Source organism: Corylus avellana, chromosome ca10, assembly GCF_901000735.1.
Source record: "Corylus avellana chromosome ca10, CavTom2PMs-1.0".
Lineage (NCBI taxonomy): Eukaryota > Viridiplantae > Streptophyta > Magnoliopsida > Fagales > Betulaceae > Corylus > Corylus avellana.
Genome location: NC_081550.1, coordinates 17074053 through 17095141, shown reverse-complemented (window position 1 = coordinate 17095141; position 21089 = coordinate 17074053). Strand labels below are relative to the sequence as shown.

The following is a 21089-nucleotide window of genomic DNA, read 5'->3' as shown; positions in this document are numbered from 1 at the left end:
AATTATATGGACTAATTTAACATTTTTTCCTTAGAACTTTAACAAGATATGTGTTTGATGATAGTGATTAGAGCATTCATAGCAACTTCAACAAATTGATTAGCCAAATTACTATTAAAAAAAATGGTTTATACCAACACATCTTCTCCCTTTGCTTGTATTAGATGCGTCGGAAAAAAAGAAATGGAAATAAAACAACCACTAATATTTTAATATAAGCGCTGACAAATAAATGTCATGGCTAATTTTCTATAGCTAAAATAGCCTAAAAATCACAATTTTTATTATTATTATAACTATCTACTTTTTCAAAGCATCTACATTAACCTCGACATTTTATTCTTTCACCTACATGCTGAGTAAATAGTGCTCAGCAAATCAGTTGAGCAATTTTTACGTTCAACTAAAATTTATAGCAATTTGTTGAGGGTGATGAAGAGGGTTTTAGAGTCTTTTTAGCATTTTGACTAGTTTAATAAGGTTGATACTAATGCTCTTATTATATTCACATTTGGCTCAATATTTTGGCTATTTTGTTGAACCATGTAGGAAAAGAAAGTCGTACATCCGGTTAGCCAAAGTGGCTAAGAGTTTGCTGAGTTACTACAGTGCTCAACAATCCATACATAATAATAATAATAATAATAATAATAATAATAAAACCAATATTGTTCTCTCTATTTTTGAGAATAGGAAAAGTAGATAAATAAATAATATTTTAAATGAAAAAGTAAAACTTGATAGTTAAAATGTTGAGTCGAATGTAAGTGCTTTCAAAAAGTGAATAGCTAAAATAAAAATAAAAAGTGTGATAATTTAGCTAAATATTTGTTGAACCGAATGTGAGTACTAAAATGACTATCAATAAGTCACGTATTTGCCAATTGAAATCCAAAATGGAGTGCGAAATTGTAGGAAAAGATTTAAATGGACTTCATAAGTTGAGAGATTATTTATTTTCTAGACTAAATATTTCTCAAACATCTATAAATGTATTTTCATGCTTATTGTTAACAAAATTCAGCTTGTTTTCGGAACATCATTTTAATTCATTCAACACAGTTTGGAAGAAAATTCTGTCCTTTTAACATGGTGTTGTTTGTGAAAGTAACCTTACATGAACACTTATTTGAACTGATGATAAAGTTTTCCTTCAACTTAAGCCGAAGATTTTCTTCAATCTATTCTGTAAAACTAACATGTATTCAAAATATATGTGATTTTAATTCTCACATGATTTTTAATATATATATATATATATATATATATATATATATATATATATTAAACACATGATGATGATGATGATGATAGATTAATAGGATAAATTAAAACAAAAAAAAAATCATTCAATTCAAAAACGCATTTACAATTTAAGCAGAATATAAGCTTATATTTTGAACTAGCGATGGCCAGCCCATGAAGGATTTGCACAGTGGAACCACGTCCAAGACAGCTTTAGCCCAGCCCAGTAAGCATGGCAACTTGTCCATCAGACCAAGGGGAAGTTCTATATTGAAGAAAGCCTACTTTTTTTCTTCTTCTTCTTCTTGTGAATAATGTAATAAGTTATATATTTGTTAATTTGATAAGTTTTGTACAATACTTCAAATGATATCCCTTTGCAAGTTTGCAGTATTATATATTGTTGGTGCACGGTACCAGTAATGACCTTAAGCCACCTTCTAAGAAGGAGATACATTTGCAAAAAAGATACAAAATGTCAGAAGCTTGCCGGTCCGGGGGGGACTCCGACGCCCAAATCAATATAAAGTGCGTGGGAGAGCTCTTTCTGGTAAGGAAAGATATATTGATAGAGTGTAGGATAGATCGATATTTGTGTACCTTAGGCCTTATATACCGGCATATAGAGCATTCTAGAATTCTCTAAAGTCTTCTGGAAGAGTCATGGTATCTCGGATTGAGTCTAGATGAGCGGTCTTCGAGTTGTTAGCTACTTGGGTCGCCCAGTGACTTAAACCCGACGGGTCACAAATTGGTTGGGCTTGATATGTGGTGTGGGCTTTCTTCTCAGGTGGGCATTTACTGGATCCTCCAATTCTCTTGGATGATTAATGAATCCATCTATACAAATTTTGAAATACGTGTCATTGAACCCATGGTTGGACCTTCCATAAATTTTCTAGGGACGAGGTGTCCGGATCCTCTATATATATATATATATATATAACGTAGTTGCCACTGTTTCTAGGTAAATATCCTAAGAACTTGAGTGTTGGAGACACTAGCTTTAAGGGTTGTGATGGGAAAAATATACATGCAACACAATTTGATTATGTTACCCAAAGAAAAAGGGCAAGTAACCATATATATATATATATATATATATCCCTTGAATTGTAAGCAATGTCGGGTGCATCCAGGATTTCAGAGCACATGTTGGAAATGGGCACTGTTGTCTCAAATGATTAATAGTACTGTGGCATTGATATCAAATTTCAGTTATGAAATTATTAGGAAAACAAAAAAAAAAATCAGTTTTGAAATCATGGATTAGGTAATATGTCATTAAAAAGTCAACAAGATTTGGAAATTTCTATTTGACTCTTGGGGTGGGGAATTTTTTTTTTTTCCTAATTTTTAACTTAAACTGATGAATAAATGGTTCCTACATTTGGGTTTTGACAAATAGTTCCTTAACAATTAAAAACTCTACGGTAAGCCAAAAAAAAAAAAAAATTTCCTACCATTAGAAAAGTATACAGAATTTATTAATGTGCTACATTAGTATCAATCATAAGCAGGGACGGAGCCATAAAATTTTATGGGAGGGGGCCAACCAAAATTTCTTTTATGTTCTTTAGAATTTTTTATTAAAAAAAATTATTTTTGTTGTTTTTTATAAACTAAAGACTATCGTCAGTGCCAAAAAAAGTGAGCATTTGAAAGTAAGGGCCAAAAAATGGACATTTGAAAGTAAGGATCAAAAAAAAAAAAAAAAAAAACACCTTAATGGGTATGGCCCAAAAAATTTAAGAATATGACCAAAAATTTTTATTGGATATGGCCAAAAAATCTAAAAATATGGCCAATTTTTCTTTTGGAGGAGGGCAAAATGACTAAACTTAAAACATTACTTTTTTTTTTTTTTTTTTTTTTCCTTATTTTGGGGGGAGCATGGCCTACCCTGGTCCCCCCTCCCTCCGTCTCTAATCATAAGATGACATGTGTCACTAGTTACAATAAAAAAAATATTAAAAAGCTAGATATAGAAAAACAGCCGGCAAAAAAGATGGCTTGTGATACCACAATGGTGGAGCGGCAGCCTAACCAGTCGGAGGTTGGTCCGGCGGTGTAGGAGCCGATGAGGAAGTAAAAGGTTGTAGACTCCAGGGAAGATTTCGACCTATACATCGCTGAGATGACACTTTCACATGAATTTCTCCTTATTTTCTCAACATGTTTGTTGCTTAAGATATTGGAATAAGAGTGATCATTGGAGCAATAATTTAGATCAAGAAAGACCTCAAAATCAATGATATATATGTTGAAACCCTCACAGCCAGAATCCTCAAATCATCGGCTCCTACGACAGCAAATGAACCTGATAGGCCGCCGCTACACCATCGATCGTGGCATCCCAAGCGATTTTTTTTGTGCACAACTTTTTGGCACAATTTTAGCCAATTTTTTTTTAAGTAATATCATCAAATGTGCATGGTCCTTTTTTTATTTGATATTTTTTTATGAAAAATATGGTATTTTTTTTCATAAAAATGTTTTTTTTTTTTAAATGTCATTATTATGAAAAGGACCCTTTTTATTTTATTTTTATTTTTTTAAAAAAATACCGAATAAAAAAAGGGTCACATAGGATGTTATTGCTTAAGAAAATTGTTTTTATTTTTTTTTTATTTTTTTAAAAAAGACCACGTAAGGAAAAAGTTGGGTCAAAGTTGTGCCTTTATCATTTATCTTTTTTTATATTTGTTTGGGATAAATGCAAAATTGGTCCTGTGGTTGACCTAATTTACAAATCACTTCCTGTGATTTAAAAAATAATTTATAAGTCCCTAGGGTAGGCCAAAATAACATTTTTCTCCATGAACTTATTTTCCGTTAAATGACTTAACGGAAACCGTTACATATACACATCACACCCAATAAAAATAAGACACGTGTTCTTTTTTATTTATGCTTTTAAAAAATGACAAATAAGCTTTTTCACGTCATTTTGAGGCTCCAACACATACTCCGCGTCAAATTAAGTAAACATAATTCATCTATATCCCATGTGCCACCGTTGTCTTCATCTTCTACGATTTTTGCCGTCGTTTTCATCGTCCCCAACGATTCTTCTCGTCGTATTCATCTTCGTCTTCATGCCGTCGTCTTCATCTTTCCCAAAAAAAAGACAGAGAGAGAGAGGAATAGATTGTTTCCGATACCCGGAAACAATTTTTGAAGATGCTTTAATGCCCCAAAACAAATCCGAATTTCCATAGAAAGACTACTAAAAAATGCACTAATCCAAAAACGTAGATGCCCAAAAATCTCAGAGTAACTAACAAATCAAAGATCACACCCATCGAAATATGAAGACGACGGCAAGAATCGTTGGGGAAGATGAAGACGACGATGGCACAGGGGATATAAAGGAATTAGGTTTATTTAATTTGACCTGGAATGTGTATTGGAGCCTCAAAATGACGTGAAAAAACTTATTTGTCATTTTTTAAAAGTATAATTAAAAATAAACACGTGTCTTATTTTTATTAGATGTGATGTGGCAATGTAACGGTTTCCGTTAAGTCATTTAACGGAAAATGAGTTCAGGGAGTAAAATGTTATTTTGGCCTACCCTAAGGACTTACAAATTATTTTTTAAATCACAATGAGTGATTTGTAAATTAGGCCAACCACAAGGACCAATTTTGTATTTATCCCTATTTGTTTCATTGTAAGTGATACGTATCAGATTGTCATTGGTGTTGATGTGGCACATTAACAAATTTTGTCATTTTTTTACTTTAAGCGCGTTTAATCACTTTATAAAAACCAAAAAACTATTTACCAAAACTTCATACCAGATAGACGAATTTTGCATTTTTCTTTAAAACAAAAGACATGTTGGATTTGTATGTCTAGGTATATAATCAAAGGATACCAAAAAAAAAAAAAAAATGGAGTGTTTAAAATTTGCCAGTATTTGTCGTGTTTGTGATAGTACCATTGAGGCATTATTTGGCATACAAGTGTTGACCTAACTCAACACATAGGTTGAAGAAGTGGCAAAGGGATCTATTCTCTTTGTTTCTAGCACTATACACTGTCTCTGTCCATCCAAATGCTAGCTATAATATTCATCTTAGGTTGTCATATTTCTATTGGCATGACTCATGAAGGTGAGGACAGAGGACCCCCTGATGTTGGACCATTTTTACTGGGTAACATGGGGGTACTATGATTGCACTGCTGTGCTGTCCAAAAGCCTGGTTTCTGATGATTTCTTTTCCCTTCCAAGCAATTACAAAACAACTTATTTCTCACACCATTAGCTTCCTCTAAACCTAAAAACTAAGAGCTCAGCTACCCCACCTTCATCTTTTGCTTGCTTTATTACTCATGTCTCAGACTCATAGAACTTATTCTTTTTAGTGCCCACATGACCTCTACATCCATTGTCTGAGCTTAGAGTTGCAACGGACGTCCGTGTAAACGAAACGACTCATAAAAAGTGCTAGTTACATCTGTGTTATATCATTATACAAGAAGTTTGGTGATCAAATTATTGTTTGGCAAATCCTTTCTTTTTCCTTTATTACTGTTCATCACAATTTTCCAAAAAAAAAAAATCAACATCAAAACATTCTAACTTTTTTTTACTTTTTATATCACATCATTCACTTTGTATTACTATTTTTTTTTTTTTTTTTTTAAAAAAAAACATTACAAAACAAAACTTTTTCAATTTTTCATACTACTTTTTCACTTTTTTTTTGTACCAAACATTCTTACTTCTTTTTTTCTTTCTTTTTTTCATATCAATCTACATCAACTGCAGTATCTCAAGAAAAGGCTTTGCCAAACAAAACCGATATCATAATCTTCCCACTCAAATCTCTAATGTTCTCGTACTATTTGTAATGATCCAGAAAAAACCGCTATTTAGGTTACAATTAGAGTTCCTTATAATCCCTTAGGAGTGCCTTTATGAAACTAGCATTACAGGCATGGATAGCTTTAAATCTTTTACCACTGCTTGCCCCACAGAGTTCTACACATTCAATTGCACTTTGCCAAAAGGGACATATTGGTATTTGAAATGAGAGCAGAAAAGTTTCATAGTGGAAAGAATCAAAACCTCTTTCAGTGCATATCTCAGAGAAAAGGGTACTCTCATGGATTATGTCCCAAGTAACAGTTTCATCTCACTGAATGAAACAAAATAAGAAAGAAGTACTGAGTGCTGATCCAATTGCCTCAGGCCCTCAAGGGCCATGTGAGCTCAAAAAGATGTGAAAAGTGGGTGTGTTAATCTACTTCAAAGAAGCTAATGACATCTTAATTTGTTTTTTAGTTGTTGAGCAATTATTCTGGCTGATTAGTGAATAAATTGTCAGTATGGAAGCTGGCTTAAGAAGAGAAAATTGTATAAAATTATATTATATATGTTGCCTTTAGGTGTGGTTAAATCACCACCAATGTAAATTTAATTAATAATTTAACGCTCGTCTTTATATATGAGCTCAAATTTTCTTTTAATAGACGAGACCCAACATATAAAATATTTAATTTAAATAAAGAGTAAATTGTGAAATAGTTTGGGTTGGAACTCATAATCTTTAACTCCAATAACATACCGGTAAAAATAAATAAATTTAATAATTTAATTAATTATTTATGCGGGTAGGAAAATTTCGCAGGATATCAGGACACAAAACGACAGGTCAAGTTTGTTTAGTGTTTCTGGCCTGAAATTGTCGCCAAATCGAAAAGCAAGGCTTGTAGGCCGGCAATTCTTTTTGGTTAACTCTTGATCTTTTTAGGCTTCTCTCTCTTCAAACAGGCTGGACATATTCTTCGTCCTTTCCCTTGGAAGGGTAATGGGCTTGGCCATGGAGGGGGGCCTAAGGTTGCGTGTGCGATAGTATGTTTCCCTCTTAGGAGTCTAAAGCATGGAATCTTGGAATCCTGCAGCTTTGCTTAAGCATTTATGGCACCTCTGTTTTGATGGGTATCACTACTTTATTTAGTCTAGAAGAGCTGTAATCGAGCCGAGCTGAGTTGGGGTTTAAGATTTTAAGACTGACTCGTTTATGAAGATGCTTATTCGAGTCGAGTTATGAAATGTGTGTTCAAGTTCAACTCGTTTAAAATTCGAGCGAGCTCGAGCTCAAGCTCGAGTTCGTTGAGAATGCTATTCGAGCCGAGTCAGACTCAACTCGAGCTTGAGCTAAGCTATTATATTCTTTAATGTATGATCCAAGCAGAGTTCAAACTCAAATTTTAAAACAACCTCTAGACATTTATCTATAGTATAAATATAGGTATTAAGTAATTTATATTGCATATAGTACTTAATTACTAACATACATACTTAAATTTATATAACTAATTTTAGTAATAAATTAATACATATTTGTATATATATATATACACAATATATGAACAAGCTAACGAGTCGGGCAAATGAATCGGTCGAGCTTTAGACGAGCTGAGCTCACATGCCCCTATTGAGTTTCTTTGAGCGAGTCAGGCATATATAATTTATTAATCGAGCGGGTTTCTACAATATTGAGCTCGAGTTCGAGTCAAGTTAAACCGAGCGGATTGTCGAACGGACTGGTTTATTTACAGCCGTATGATCTAGTGAAAGAAATATAAGAACAAGTGTTTGAAGAATATAAGAACATTCATTAATGGTGTGCGTATATATATATATATTCAGCATAAATTAACGATTGTATATATCATCGACATAAATCAACATTAAAATATGAATGTCATGTTTGCAAGCTATACATGCAGCCATTCTAACTATAAACAAAGTCGGGTGGTTCATACACTATTCATCAAACATTGGCCACAAGAAAAGTTAATTGTTCTAATTGTTTATGTAGGAAATATTGGGTTGAACGGAAATGATGAAGAGATACATAAATATGTTCTTGATCTACTCAAGAAAACAAGGATGTTCGGTTGTAAGGCTTTTGGCAATCCAATAGAGCGGAATAAAAAGTTAAAAGAAAGTAATGAGAGTTCTCTTGTAAATAAAGGCAGGTGCCAATGATTAGTTGGCAGGTTAATAAATTTCTTGCACACTTGTCCAAATATTACCTATGCTATCATTCTAGCCCCTAGAGTTTCATATGCAAGAAGTTTAAAGAATAATTTGATATTTGAAATTTGAAATGATCACCTAAAATTAAAAGCTTATAGAGGTGTAATTGGACAAGATTAGTCAAAGATTGGAAATCTACTTCGAGAAATTGCACTCTTGTTAGAGAAAATTCAGTTGCATGGCATTGTAAGAAACACTCAATAGTTGCTAGATTTAGTGTATTAGAAGCTGAATTTCGAACCATAGCCCATGAAATATGTGAATTATGGTTGAAGATTGTACTAAAAGAATTTGGATATAATTGTAAGAAGCGTATGAGATTATATTGCGACAACAAAGATCAATATTGTCTTAATCTATTTCGACATGATTGAACTAAGCACATTGAAATTAGTAGACATTTAATCAAGGAAAACTACTGTGATTCCTGGTGTTAATTTAGTTGACATTTGTTATAAATGCCAAGAAAATCGGAAATTTATGGGACATTTATAAAACACCAGGAACTCGTGGCACATTTGTTACGTGCACACCTTATGTAAAGACATGAGAGCAACTTGTGGATATTTTAACGAAAAGAGTGTCCAATAGCGCTCTTCATTTAGCGTTATACAAGATGGGCATGCGAGACATCTTTGCATCAACTTGAAAGGGAGTATTGAAGAAGAAAACGTCTGATAATGCGACTAATTTGATTTTAATTATTCCCATTATTTTCTTTAATTACATTCCATATTCGATTGTAATACTCTTGAGAATAAAGCTGGCAGCTATGGGCATTACTCATATTACTAAGTGTGTCCTATGCAATGCTGAGGTAAAAAGTCATATATATATATATGAAAAAAAAAAAACATAACATTTCATTCAATAATACCACGAGCATAAAGCTCTTACATCATAGAGCAAAGTTCTAAAATAACCATAGCATAAAGCTATAAGATTACTTAGTACAAGATTCGAGACAAATTCGCTAACCCATGACTAAAATTAGATTTAATACTAGATCTGTGACAGACAGACTCAACCAAATGTATGGATATCAATTATTCCTCGACTCTGAGAGCGGAAAGACTCTTATGCCGAAACTCTTCCTCTTCGACCCGAAGGCCAGGATAATAATCACATCCACAACCCAAAGGTTTGGACCAAAACTAATTAACCCAAAGGCGACATATATTAAGTGAGAGAGGAAAGAGCCTTATTACAAATCGAACAAAACATATATAGAATATTTTTTTGTTTACTTGTCAATTCTCAGGGAGCATCTGGTGTCCTTAGTTGGGACATTTCCCTTCTTTGATTTTTATTTTTAGTTTTTAATGTTTTATTCAGTAAGGAAGAGGGGAAATGGGGATATTTCCCTTCACATTTGTCCTGGAATGAATGCCTACCTGAACATGTACCTCTACCAAAAATTTAATTTCAATTTACCTCTTTGGGCTTCTATAAGGATTTATTTATTTATTTTTGAGGCATTCTATATGGATTTATAGCTCCCCTAATGGCTGTATGTTTTGATATACTCCCTCTAATATCAAGAAGTTATAAAGACCCAACAACACAAAAGCCAAAAACCCAATGGTGTTATAATGGGATTTGGCTTAAGGGCCTGTTTGGGATTGCAATTGAGGGGCTTAAAATACTTTTAAGACTCAAAAAGTTCATTTGATCAAAAAATACTTGTTTGATAAAACAATTAAAAGCGTTTTTAAGGGTCCAAAAAACTTAAAAATTGCCAAAAAAACACTTTTGGTAAAAGCTTAAAAATGAAGTTTTTGCCCAAAAACTCTTTTTGACTTAAAAGCTCTATTTCTTCAAACGCAATCCCAAACACACTCTAAGTGTGGTAAAAAATAATAAAATAATAAAATAATAAAATAAAAATCTGTAATTTTTTCAATAAATCAGATTTTATTGCATTTTTTTTAATAATAAAAAAAGGAAATAAAATTAAATCTAAACCCTTTTTTTTATGGCACCTCAGCCAAATCCATTATGATCATCATGGCGTGTACGTTTTGGCATACTCCCTTCTAATATCAAGACTTACAAATGAAATTTTATTTCAATTTGGTGAGAAAAAAAAAGGACTTGGAAAAAGACCCAACATCACAAAAAAAGAGAGTCCCCAATGCAGCATCAAGGCACCGAATTGACCTAATTAAGCTTGAAAGATACTGAAGAACCCAATACCAAGTTTAATTATTAGTCATGGATGTGCCTTACATATATAATATCTTGACTTTTATTTCATTTTAGGTATAGGTGGGTAAATGGGGATTTCGATATTTGTTTTAGTCTTCTCAAACTTCATTTTCTTCTCAAACTTTCATTTTCTCAATGAAACCGCTTGATAATTTAGGCTTGTTTGGTTCAACACGGTGTAAAATATTGATTAATCTAAAAAAATTTCACCAAGAAAAATAATCTTTATGATTCATAAAATGGTTTAAGCTTCTTATTTGTGTAAACTATTTTCTGTAGCTCTCACAAACCTTTGGATAAACAATTGTGAAAATGGTGCCTTCTGGAGCCTATCGGCCCAAACAAGTCTCGAGCTGTTGGAACACCTGTCTGGACAAGTGAGCTTCACAATAGCCCTCTTACAATTGCCTGCTCAAATTGAGTTGACAATTGCAATAGATCTCAGTACCACCCTCGAAAGCATTCTAATCTCAACACACACTCGATTTTTTCGTAGTTCCTTTTCGTCGTCCATGCAACTCCTTAATTATATAAAAATATAAGGAATATTTGACGATTTTTCAAACGAACCAAATGCCGAAAATGTTTTACGAACCATTTCTCAGGGTTGCAAATAGACAAAGTATTTTAGGCCAAAATAAACTGAAGTGAAATAACTAAAATTTTGTGAGAAAGAAAGGAAATGTGGTTAGCCTTAGGGTGAAATTAAAGTAATCCATGTGAAAATGACATGAATTCGTACCCATCCATCCCAATTAGGAGTTTTGTTTCACTTGGAAGCATATCCATGTGAGGAGAGGAGGAAGAGTTATTTAGGCGAAGCAGAAGGCCATGAGATGAAAAGGCACCAACAACATGTGCCTGCTCACATCACACTTTATCACGTGGGGTAACTTTGCCACCACACACAAACCCCACTTTGTCTTCCATTTAATTATATATATATTTCATCAAATTCCTTTTCCCCTTGTGTCTCAATCTTTTCACATTATTCTTGCCAAGAAGCAACAATTTTGCACTTGCTTCTTCTATTTGAATTGAAGTAATTCCAATGTTCCATCACTAATTAAGGGGTTGTTCTGTCAATTACTATTAGCTTGTATCTTAATTCGACCAAAAATAATTAAAAAAATGTGGTTGGTAGGGATTTAGGTTTTAGTTGAAATTAAATATGTTGGGATGGGAATGTCTTTTCTGTCTAGTTATGACGACACGTGTCTCAATTTCAAATGAAACTAAACCTAAGTTAAACTTAGTTAGTATGTGGAGCAATGTTATAAGTCTTCTTAGGGTCCTTCAAAATGTGATGTGACTTTTAAAATTATCGTTAAATTTGAGACGATCATTATTAAATTTTGATATATTGGTGATTTTAAAAGACGTGTCATATTTGGGAGGACTCTAGGAGGTTTCCTTTATCTTTTTAGCCTAAAATGAAATGGAGAAGTATCTTATATATCTATTTTGAGAATGATTTGTCACAAACTAAGTCTTTTGACTCTTCATTGAGAGAAGGACACATCAGTATCGATGACTTGATTTTTACATTTTTCAATCCCTTATCAACAAAATTCAAGAAAGAAAGAAGCCATGTGATTTTGCTTAGATTGTATAGAATGATTTTTTTATTTGTTTTTTTAATTTAGGGTTCTTTCTTTTATGAATTTTGTGGATGAAAGATAGATGTGGTATTTTTCATAAAATTCACTTTTGTTGATCCTCGTTGATGTGTCATACTTGCAATGAAGGCACAAAGAACTTAATTTGTACCAAGTCTCTATCAATTTTTCTTTTTAGTGTTAGCTAGGATTAGGATCCTCTCATGGTCTACATTTTTTTTTTGACATGTCCGCACAAAAGGGGAGATGGGAATTCGAACTAATGACTTCCGCTTCATGAGGCGTGGTCCCGGCCGATTGAGTTACCTCTTGAAGACTCTCATGGTCTACATTTAATAGTGTAAATACTGCTACATTATATAAAAATTTAAAAAGACATATTAATATATTCACTAAATGGCAACATATATGCTATTATTACATCTATGAAATTTAATTTGAATTCTAAAATGGGTCCTATCCCACAATAATAAGCCAAAAAACACAAGAACTTTAAAGAAGATGAAATTATTAGAAAAATAAAAAAATGGGTGCCATAAATGGACAAAAACATAGGCTTTCTAACAATGCCCTTTATCAATCATGAAGTAGTACTAATGCCACCCAATTACTCAAAAACTCACAATTTTCCCCATAGGCCAGCAAATTATCTTCTTCACCCATTCAAACAAGTGAAAAGACAATATTAGCTGTTTCCCAATTTCAAATTTCTCCATAAAAAGATTATTAGAAAGAAAGAAAAAAAAAAAAATTGTTATATTTTAAATGTTTCAAATCTCTGTAATGGGCCAATGGGCCCCAGCTCTCCTCATTAACAGGAAATGTGCAGTTGGTATTCTCTCACTCAAAGCTTACATAAATACGACTCAAATTCAAACTAAACATGCCTTATCTTAATTAACTAATCAAATTAATAATTCTCCAAGGGCTAACGTTGTAATATCCGAGAAAGCGATGGGCCAATTACCGACGCTGGTTCGGTTTCAAAAAAATTCAAAAAGCGTTTAATTAGCTTTTGTCCCTTTATAACGGTCGGAAAATTCCGATCAAACGGATCTCTCTGACGCCGTTAGCCCCCAGCCGTCATTGCCGTCCTCCAGCTCCCAAATGTCTCGTAACGCCATTGTGATTTTAATTTTATTTTCTCCTCTCTCTCTCTCTCTCAGCTCTAAACACAAAGACCCACACAGTCCCTCTCTTCTCTCTCACTCTCTCTCTCTCTCTCTGAGTATTATTATTCAACATTTAAAAATCATTAAAATCCACCGATTCATTCATTCATTCACGCTCACACGCTCTCTCTCTCTCTCTCTCTCTCTCTCTCTCGCTGTGTCGTAGACTTTCTGTCTCGAAAAGAATCGTCGCAATAGATAGTTCGGCACTCGAAGATCTTCAGAGGCCGGCCATTGCGTTAACACAGACTGTAAGTTTTTCATTTTCGATCTCACAGTGAGATTTCTCTGGATTTTTTTTTTCTTTTTTAATTCACTGTTTGAGTTTCGATCGGTCATTATCGATCCAACTGAATTCATCAATGTGTGTCTCTTTGTGTTTTTTATTTTTTATTGAAGTTTTTAGTCATGGTTAAAGCGAATTTTTTACGCTGTACTTTTTCGCATTCAGTGTCTCATTTTCACTGTTCAAAATCTGTGAGTGTGAGCGAGTGAGTTTTGAGTGTGTGGGATTAGCATAGCTGAGTTGACTCGGCGAGTTTAGCTTCTTGGTGCCGAGTCGCTTTCTACCTTAGATTCAAGAACAGTGTAGCTTTCTCTACCAACAATATTCTCAATTTTTTTACACTTGTTTTTTTTTCATTTTGACCACATTTTATTTCTTTTTGAAAATGTTTCTCATATACGCTGATTATTCAGTGAAAGGTTCTGATTATGCTTAATTGGGGGTCATTATGAAGGATTCTCAGTGATTCGGATTGATCAGTGAGTTTTCACCGATTCAGGAAAGGTTTCGGAGTCGAAAAGTACAATAAAGCTATGGATTCCGCGCAGAGAAGGGGTGGACTGGTATCAATATCGCCGTCGCAGACGCCACGGTCGAGCGATAAGGCGGTGCGAGAAATAAGATCTGGGGATTCGAATTCCAGCTCCAAAATCGAAAAAGAAAAGGGTGTGAATGTGCAGGTTCTTTTGCGTTGCAGGTGAGTTTGAATCTGGACTCTAAGAGTTGTTTAAGTCAATTCGGTTTGTTTCGGATTCATGATTCGTTGATTGGATTGCTTTTGTAGGCCATTGAGTGACGATGAGTTGAGAGTGCATACACCGGTGGTGATTTCTTGTAATGAGGGTAGAAGGGAAGTTTCGGCGGTTCAGAATATAGCCAACAAGCAGATTGATAGATCGTTCTTCTTCGACAAGGTTTGCTGCGCCAAATTATTTGTAATTGCTTTTTAGTGTTTTCGTTGCTGTGTTTGGTTCTTGGAGGAATGTGGAGGATAATGCAAGATAGTGAACCCTTAATTTCTTTGTGTCTCGTGTTTTTTTTTTTCTTTTCTTTTTATGCTGAAATCCTAGTTACTGACCTAAATAAGCAGAATGGTTGAACTAGAGTTGCTATATAGGATAGGATTTTTGGGTTTTGTGTTTTGTGGTCCCAGATTATGCAAATTTGGAAATTCGTATATTCTGTATTGTGTACACTTCCTGGTCTTATTGGCCAACTTGCCAGAAATGGAGTGTATTGAATGATAGTGTTATCTATTTTGCTTTTTCATGTGGAAATGATTGTAATGTTGGATAATGCGGTTTAGGTCTTTGGTCCAACGTCCCAACAGAAGGAATTGTATGATCAGGCCGTGTCTCCTATTGTAAATGAAGTACTTGAGGGCTACAACTGTACCATCTTTGCCTATGGTCAGACAGGGACAGGAAAAACATATACAATGGAAGGAGGAGCACGGAAAAAGGTTTGTTGTTCTTTCTAAAAATCAAAATTTATGTGTTGCAGTCCTTGTTCTCTCTGTTGCTGATTAACTTGTTTCTTTTTGTAGAATGGGGAATTTCCTAGTGATGCAGGTGTGATCCCACGAGCCGTTAAGCAGATTTTTGATATACTAGAAGCTCAGAATGCTGAATATAGCATGAAAGTTACCTTTTTAGAACTGTACAATGAGGAGATTACAGATCTTCTGGCCCTGGAAGAGAGTTCTAAATACATAGATGACAAGTCTAAGAAACCCATTGCTCTCATGGAGGATGGAAAAGGGGGCGTATTTGTAAGAGGCTTGGAAGAAGAGATAGTATGTACTGCAAATGAAATTTACAAAATCTTGGAGAAAGGTTCTGCAAAAAGGCGAACAGCTGAAACTCTTCTCAACAAGCAAAGCAGTCGTTCTCACTCAATATTTTCTATCACAATTCACATTAAGGAGTGCACACCAGAGGGGGAAGAGATGATTAAATGTGGGAAGCTGAACCTTGTTGACCTTGCAGGTTCTGAGAATATTTCACGCTCTGGGGCCCGAGAGGTTTGACATGAGTATAACTAATCTATATTCAACTTTAGTGTATACAATGATATAACTAGGTAGAGCATATATGTATACATCATAAACGGTTTTAGTCTGACTGAAAGATTCTTATTGCATGTATTTTATACAGAAAAGTTTTGCTTTCAGTTTATGTAATTCTTATAATCCATTAGCAATAACAGTATAAAATTTTACATTCACTTTTGTCATGGATTTTTCCTTAACTTTCACATTTGACTCTGAAGAAATTGTGACTTGCAGAGCCGAGCAAGGGAAGCTGGGGAGATCAATAAGAGCTTGCTTACCCTGGGTCGTGTTATAAATGCACTAGTTGAGCACTCTGGTCACGTCCCGTATAGGTATGAAGTATAACTAGTTGATAGATTCATTGTGGTCTCTTGGCTGTTTTTGCGAACCTGAACGGTGAGTTAAGTTGCTAAGGTGCTTGGAATATCAGGGATAGCAAACTGACAAGGTTATTGAGGGACTCTCTTGGAGGGAAAACAAAGACGTGCATTATAGCTACAATATCACCTTCCATTCATTGTCTGGAAGAAACACTCAGCACCCTAGATTATGCACACCGTGCCAAAAATATCAAAAATAAACCCGAGGTAGCTAAGTGGTTCACTGTATATAATTTTTTTTTTTTGTCTATCCTCTTTTATTGTAAATCGTTCTCTCATATTAGTTAGTTGATTTCTATTTCTTTGCTACCTCCATAACAATCTTCATTTGATTACTATCTCAGATCAATCAGAAGATGATGAAATCTGCATTGATCAAGGATTTGTACTTTGAAATCGATCGGCTTAAGCAAGGTTTATACTTCGATTTGTTGTCTCTTTCGTCTTTTTGTGAAAGGAAAACACTTAGATTATGTGCTTTCTATTTTATGAATGAAGACTCCAAGAATGAAAGTATTTGTCAATTTAACTTTCCACAATATTCCTAAATTTGAACGCACCACTTTGCAAATTTGAAAAACATTTCTTGGCTTGTGTAAGGGTGTTTTAGGTAGATTTTTGTCAAAATGTATTATTATAAACTCATTTATTGTGGGACAGAGGGAATACATTCTAGCAAAGATGTAATTTAATTACTCTCGGGTAGTAGGGTGAAAAGTAGATTTTATGACACGTTTCTTTATGTTCAATCAGAGGTCTACGCTGCAAGAGAAAAGAATGGGATCTACATACCACGGGACCGTTATCTTCACGAGGAATCTGAGAAGAAGGTTGGTTTATTATCATAAAGCTGGGTAATGGAATAATTTTCTTACCTGAATTTTACTGTGAATTGGAAGTAATGTTATTTTTTCAATCTCTCTCTCATTACCCTAGGCAATGGCTGAAAAAATAGAGCGCATGGAACTTGATTCGGAATCTAAGGACAAGGTATGTTCATTGAGATGTTTTCCTCAAGGTTCTATCCAGGTTACTAAACGTGATTGTTAATAATCATGTTGCAACTTGTCAACAGCAACTCATGGAGCTTCAAGAACTTAACAATTCTCAGCAACTTTTGACAGCTGAACTAAGTGATAAACTTGAAAAAACTGAGGTATAATATAATATGTTTGGAGGGTTAACTGCAGATCTTATATTATTAATTGAACATTATCTTCTGCTCTCATCTTGTGCAAGAACTTAACTTTTCCCTATTGTATGCAACTTCAGAAAAAACTTGAGGAAACAGAGCATGCATTATTTGATCTCGAGGAAAAACACAGACAGGCAAATGCAACAATTAAAGAGAAAGAATTTCTCATATCTAATCTCCTCAAATCTGGTGAGCAAATGTCATTCTTAGTCTACATCGCACTTTATGTCTGAACTTTCTGCTCGATCATTTTCTTGCTGGAGATTGAATAAGGGTAAAATATTTTTGGGTGTTCACTAGAAACAGAATTTTATACTTCTCCCTTGCTGCTTAGGTCAGTTAGTCTGTTTTATGGAATCTCATGCAAGCCCCGCTTCCTGGGCCCCTCTCTGATAAGGAAGCAAACAAAAAGTACTTCGCACATGGTACCTTTATTGAAAAAGACCTTCCAATAGAATATATCTAGTCCACATTTATGTATCAAATGGCCTTATTTTAATAAGCATTCATAAACCAAATGGCTTTTATTTTGGGGCATTCCATCTTACGATTCTTCATGTTTTCTTCAAACTCAAGCTTCCAACTTATCTTGAAACTTCTGGTTCTTCAAGTCTGCCTTTGTATGATTGATGATAGCTGTCTAATGGTGACGTCCACTGTTAATTTTTCAGAGAAGTCACTTGTTGAGCGAGCATTTGAGCTGCGAGCAGAGCTAGAGAATGCTGCATCAGATGTGTCCAGTTTATTTGCCAAAATTGGTTTGTACTATTTTCTTGGAAGTTAAACTTGTTTTGGGTATTGTCCATCAATACTAGAGGATGATATATATTTTGGATCATGGTTGATTTTCAGAGCGCAAGGATAAAATTGAAGATGGAAATAAAATACTTATCCAGAAATTCCAGTCCCAATTAACTCAACAGCTTGAAATCTTGCACAAGACTGTGGCCGCTTCTGTGACTCAACAAGAGCAGCAACTGAAAGACATGGAGGAAGATATGCAGTCCTTTGTATCAACAAAAGCAGAGGTACGATGCATACAAGATTTTTATATGCACTCTTCAGATTTGATGTCAATTCACTCAATTTTCTCTTTTTATATGCTTTTGAAGGCCACTGAAGAACTTCAAGGACGGCTTGGAAAGTTGAAAACCATGTATGGTTCTGGTGTTAAAGCTTTGGATGATATAACTGGGAAGCTCGAAGAAAATTCTCAGTCAACTTTTGGTGACCTGAATTCTGAAGTTTCTAAGCATTCATCAGCCCTGGAGAATGTAATTTACTTTATTCGCTACTTTTTATGAATCTTCTTTCTGCTTTTTTGTGTGTGTTTGACTTCATTTGTATGATTCAGCTCTTCAAAGGAATTGCTTCTGAAGCTGATGCACTACTCAATGATCTTCAAAGTAGTCTTCACAAGCAAGAGGAAAAGCTATCTGCTTTTGCACAACAACAGCGTGAGGTTTGTAACTTGGCTGTGTTTTTGGACCTTTACGTCAGTGGGTTTTGGATTATTATCATTTTCATTGAATAAATATTTCTATCTGATACCCGATGCAGGCACATGCGAGGGCAGTAGAAACTGCAAGGTCAGTTTCTAATATAACAGTAAACTTCTTCAAGACTCTAGACATCCATGCGTCCAAACTGACCCAAATTGTGGAAGAAGCACAAACCGTCAATGATCAGAAACTATCTGAACTTGAAGAAAAGTTTGAGGTGGTTCAAGTGCTCTATTCAACTGTATGAATCATGATGAAGGCCTTATCTGTTGTATTAAATACATTTTGTTTAAAAATAAATGTAGGAGTGTGCTGCTAATGAAGAAAGGCAATTGTTAGAAAAAGTTGCAGAGCTGCTTGCAAGTTCAAATGCTAGGAAGAAAAAACTGGTACCTCTTGCTTTTAAACTGCTAAATATTCTCCTTACTGCAATCACGTTGTTCATCTGTACCCGGGTCTTTAATTGAGCTTTTTGAGCAGTGACTTTCATCTTTGGTTTCTTTAGGTACAAATGGCAGTAAATGATCTTCGGGAGAGTGCAACCAGCAGAACCACCAATCTGCAACAGGAAATGTCAACTATGAAAGATTCCACTTCTTCGGTTAAAGCCAAATGGACAGTTCACATGGAAAAAACAGAATCCCATTATGTTGAGGATACTTCTGCAGTGGAATGTGGAAAGAGAGACCTGGAAGAGGCTCTTCAGAACTGGTATGGCTACTACGAGATGATAGTTGATAGCGCATGCCTCTGCTCTTGGCATGTTCTGGTCTCCTTCAATTCTTTTCTATTATATTCCCTGAACTCATGGTGAACAAAAATGTGCAGTTTAAAGAAGGCAAATTTGGGTACACAACAATGGAAAAATGCTCACGAATCCTTGCTCAATCTAGAGAAGAGCAATGTTGCTTCTGTGGATTCCATTGTTAGGTATTACTCCCTCCCTCTCTATCCGATATTTGGTACAATTTTGTTCAAGATCGCTCATTTCAGTTTTTCCTTTAAATCAGGAGAGGAATGGAAGCCAATCAAGACCTACGTGCTCAATTTTCTTCTGCCATGTCAGCTGCACTAGGAGATGTAGAAAGTGCTAACAAGGATCTGCTTTCATCCATTGACCGTCAGTTTCTAATTTTTCCTGCACATTATTACATAGATTTCAAGTTTGTCCTGGTAGGTTCCCTAAAATTTTGATCAAAACTACGAATTGAACACTTGCAGATTCACTGCAACTTGACCATGAAGCATGCGGGAATCTCAATTCTATGATAGTTCCTTGTTGCGGGGATTTGAGGGAATTGAAGGGAGGTCATTACCACAAGATCGTAGAGATAACTGAAAATGCAGGGAAATGTCTTCTTTGTGAATACACGGTAAGACGATTAGAAGAGTGCTTTTCTGAATTTGTTATATTACATACTCATATTTGCAACCAAAAAACATTAAAAAAAAAAAAAACAACTAGAAAATAATTCCTTTTTTGGGCAAATGTAATGCATGTGGGACATAGAATTTGCATCTAGAAACCCAACCCATTTCTATATATACTTTGTGTTCTTTATCAATATTTCAATCCTTTATTACAAACAGGTGGACGAACCGTCTTGTTCAACACCGAGAAAGAGGTCATTTAATCTACCAAGTGTTTCATCGATTGAAGAACTCAGAACCCCTGCTTTTGAGGAATTATTGAGGACATTTTGGGATGCAAAATCTGCAAAGCTAGCAAATGGAGATATAAAACATGTTATTGCTGGGGTATATGAGGCTGCTCAGTCCGTAAGAGACTCCAGAGTGCCTCTCACAGCCATTAACTAAGGAGAGTGAAAACAAAAGGTTTAGTGGTAAGAGGAAAATTGTGTACATAACATATGGTGCAAATATGTACTCTCTCACCTATCTTATTCGTTTATTGTTTCCCAGAAGGAAGGAAGAGGGGGGGAAAAGAGAAGAAAAGAAAATCATTATGGAGGCAGGAATATAGTAGAAATTTTTTTTTTTAATTTTTGTTGTTTGGGGGTGGGGGCGGGGGGGATTCAGTTCATTGAATATCCCTGCTTTTATAACAACTGCATTTCTGAGGATTTTTGGAGTGTTTTTGTATTCGAGGTTAAAGTGTTCAATAATTTCTTCTTGACTGCTGTATGAGGACCCGTTGTAAAAGATAGTTTAACTAGGAGGATGTGAAGCTTTCAGTAATTCTTCTTAGACCATAACATGCAACTGCTTCCCCCTTCAAGAACACTTTCAGACGAACAAAATTGGTGCAGTGTTTTTTTTTTCTTTTTTTTAACCCTAGGAAGTGAAATCAATTTTCAAACCCCGTTGAGCTTTGTGAAAACCTCAAAACACAAAACCTTTTTTTTTTT

The 21089-nt window shown here is 34.7% G+C and overlaps 1 protein-coding gene across 1 annotated transcript; it reads left to right on the top strand.

The window, feature by feature from the left end:
• The first annotated feature begins 13299 nt into the window (after positions 1 to 13299).
• On the top strand, positions 13300 to 20896 carry LOC132163975 (kinesin-like protein KIN-5D). Its single transcript, XM_059574367.1, has 23 exons — positions 13300 to 13555; positions 14045 to 14287; positions 14375 to 14504; positions 14897 to 15052; positions 15137 to 15613; positions 15878 to 15975; positions 16074 to 16230; positions 16368 to 16437; positions 16777 to 16853; positions 16960 to 17013; positions 17099 to 17179; positions 17296 to 17407; positions 17890 to 17976; positions 18071 to 18246; positions 18331 to 18492; positions 18573 to 18680; positions 18779 to 18937; positions 19026 to 19109; positions 19226 to 19431; positions 19549 to 19650; positions 19731 to 19840; positions 19942 to 20093; positions 20311 to 20896. Exons 2-23 carry the CDS (start codon positions 14124 to 14126, stop codon positions 20536 to 20538), a joined length of 3150 nt encoding a protein of 1049 aa, XP_059430350.1. The 5' UTR covers positions 13300 to 13555; positions 14045 to 14123; the 3' UTR covers positions 20539 to 20896.
• Positions 20897 to 21089: the final 193 nt, after the last annotated feature.

What these genes read in the sequence shown, in the direction of transcription:
- LOC132163975 (XM_059574367.1), top strand. Translation starts at nt 14,124, where the DNA reads ATGGATTCCGCGCAGAGAAGGGGTGGACTGGTATCAATATCGCCGTCG. An exon ending in GATCGTTCTTCTTCGACAAG is followed by an intron (nt 14,505 to 14,896) that starts GTTTGCTGCGCC and finishes AATGCGGTTTAG; the next exon opens with GTCTTTGGTCCAACGTCCCA. An exon ending in ATAAACTTGAAAAAACTGAG is followed by an intron (nt 17,180 to 17,295) that starts GTATAATATAAT and finishes ATGCAACTTCAG; the next exon opens with AAAAAACTTGAGGAAACAGA.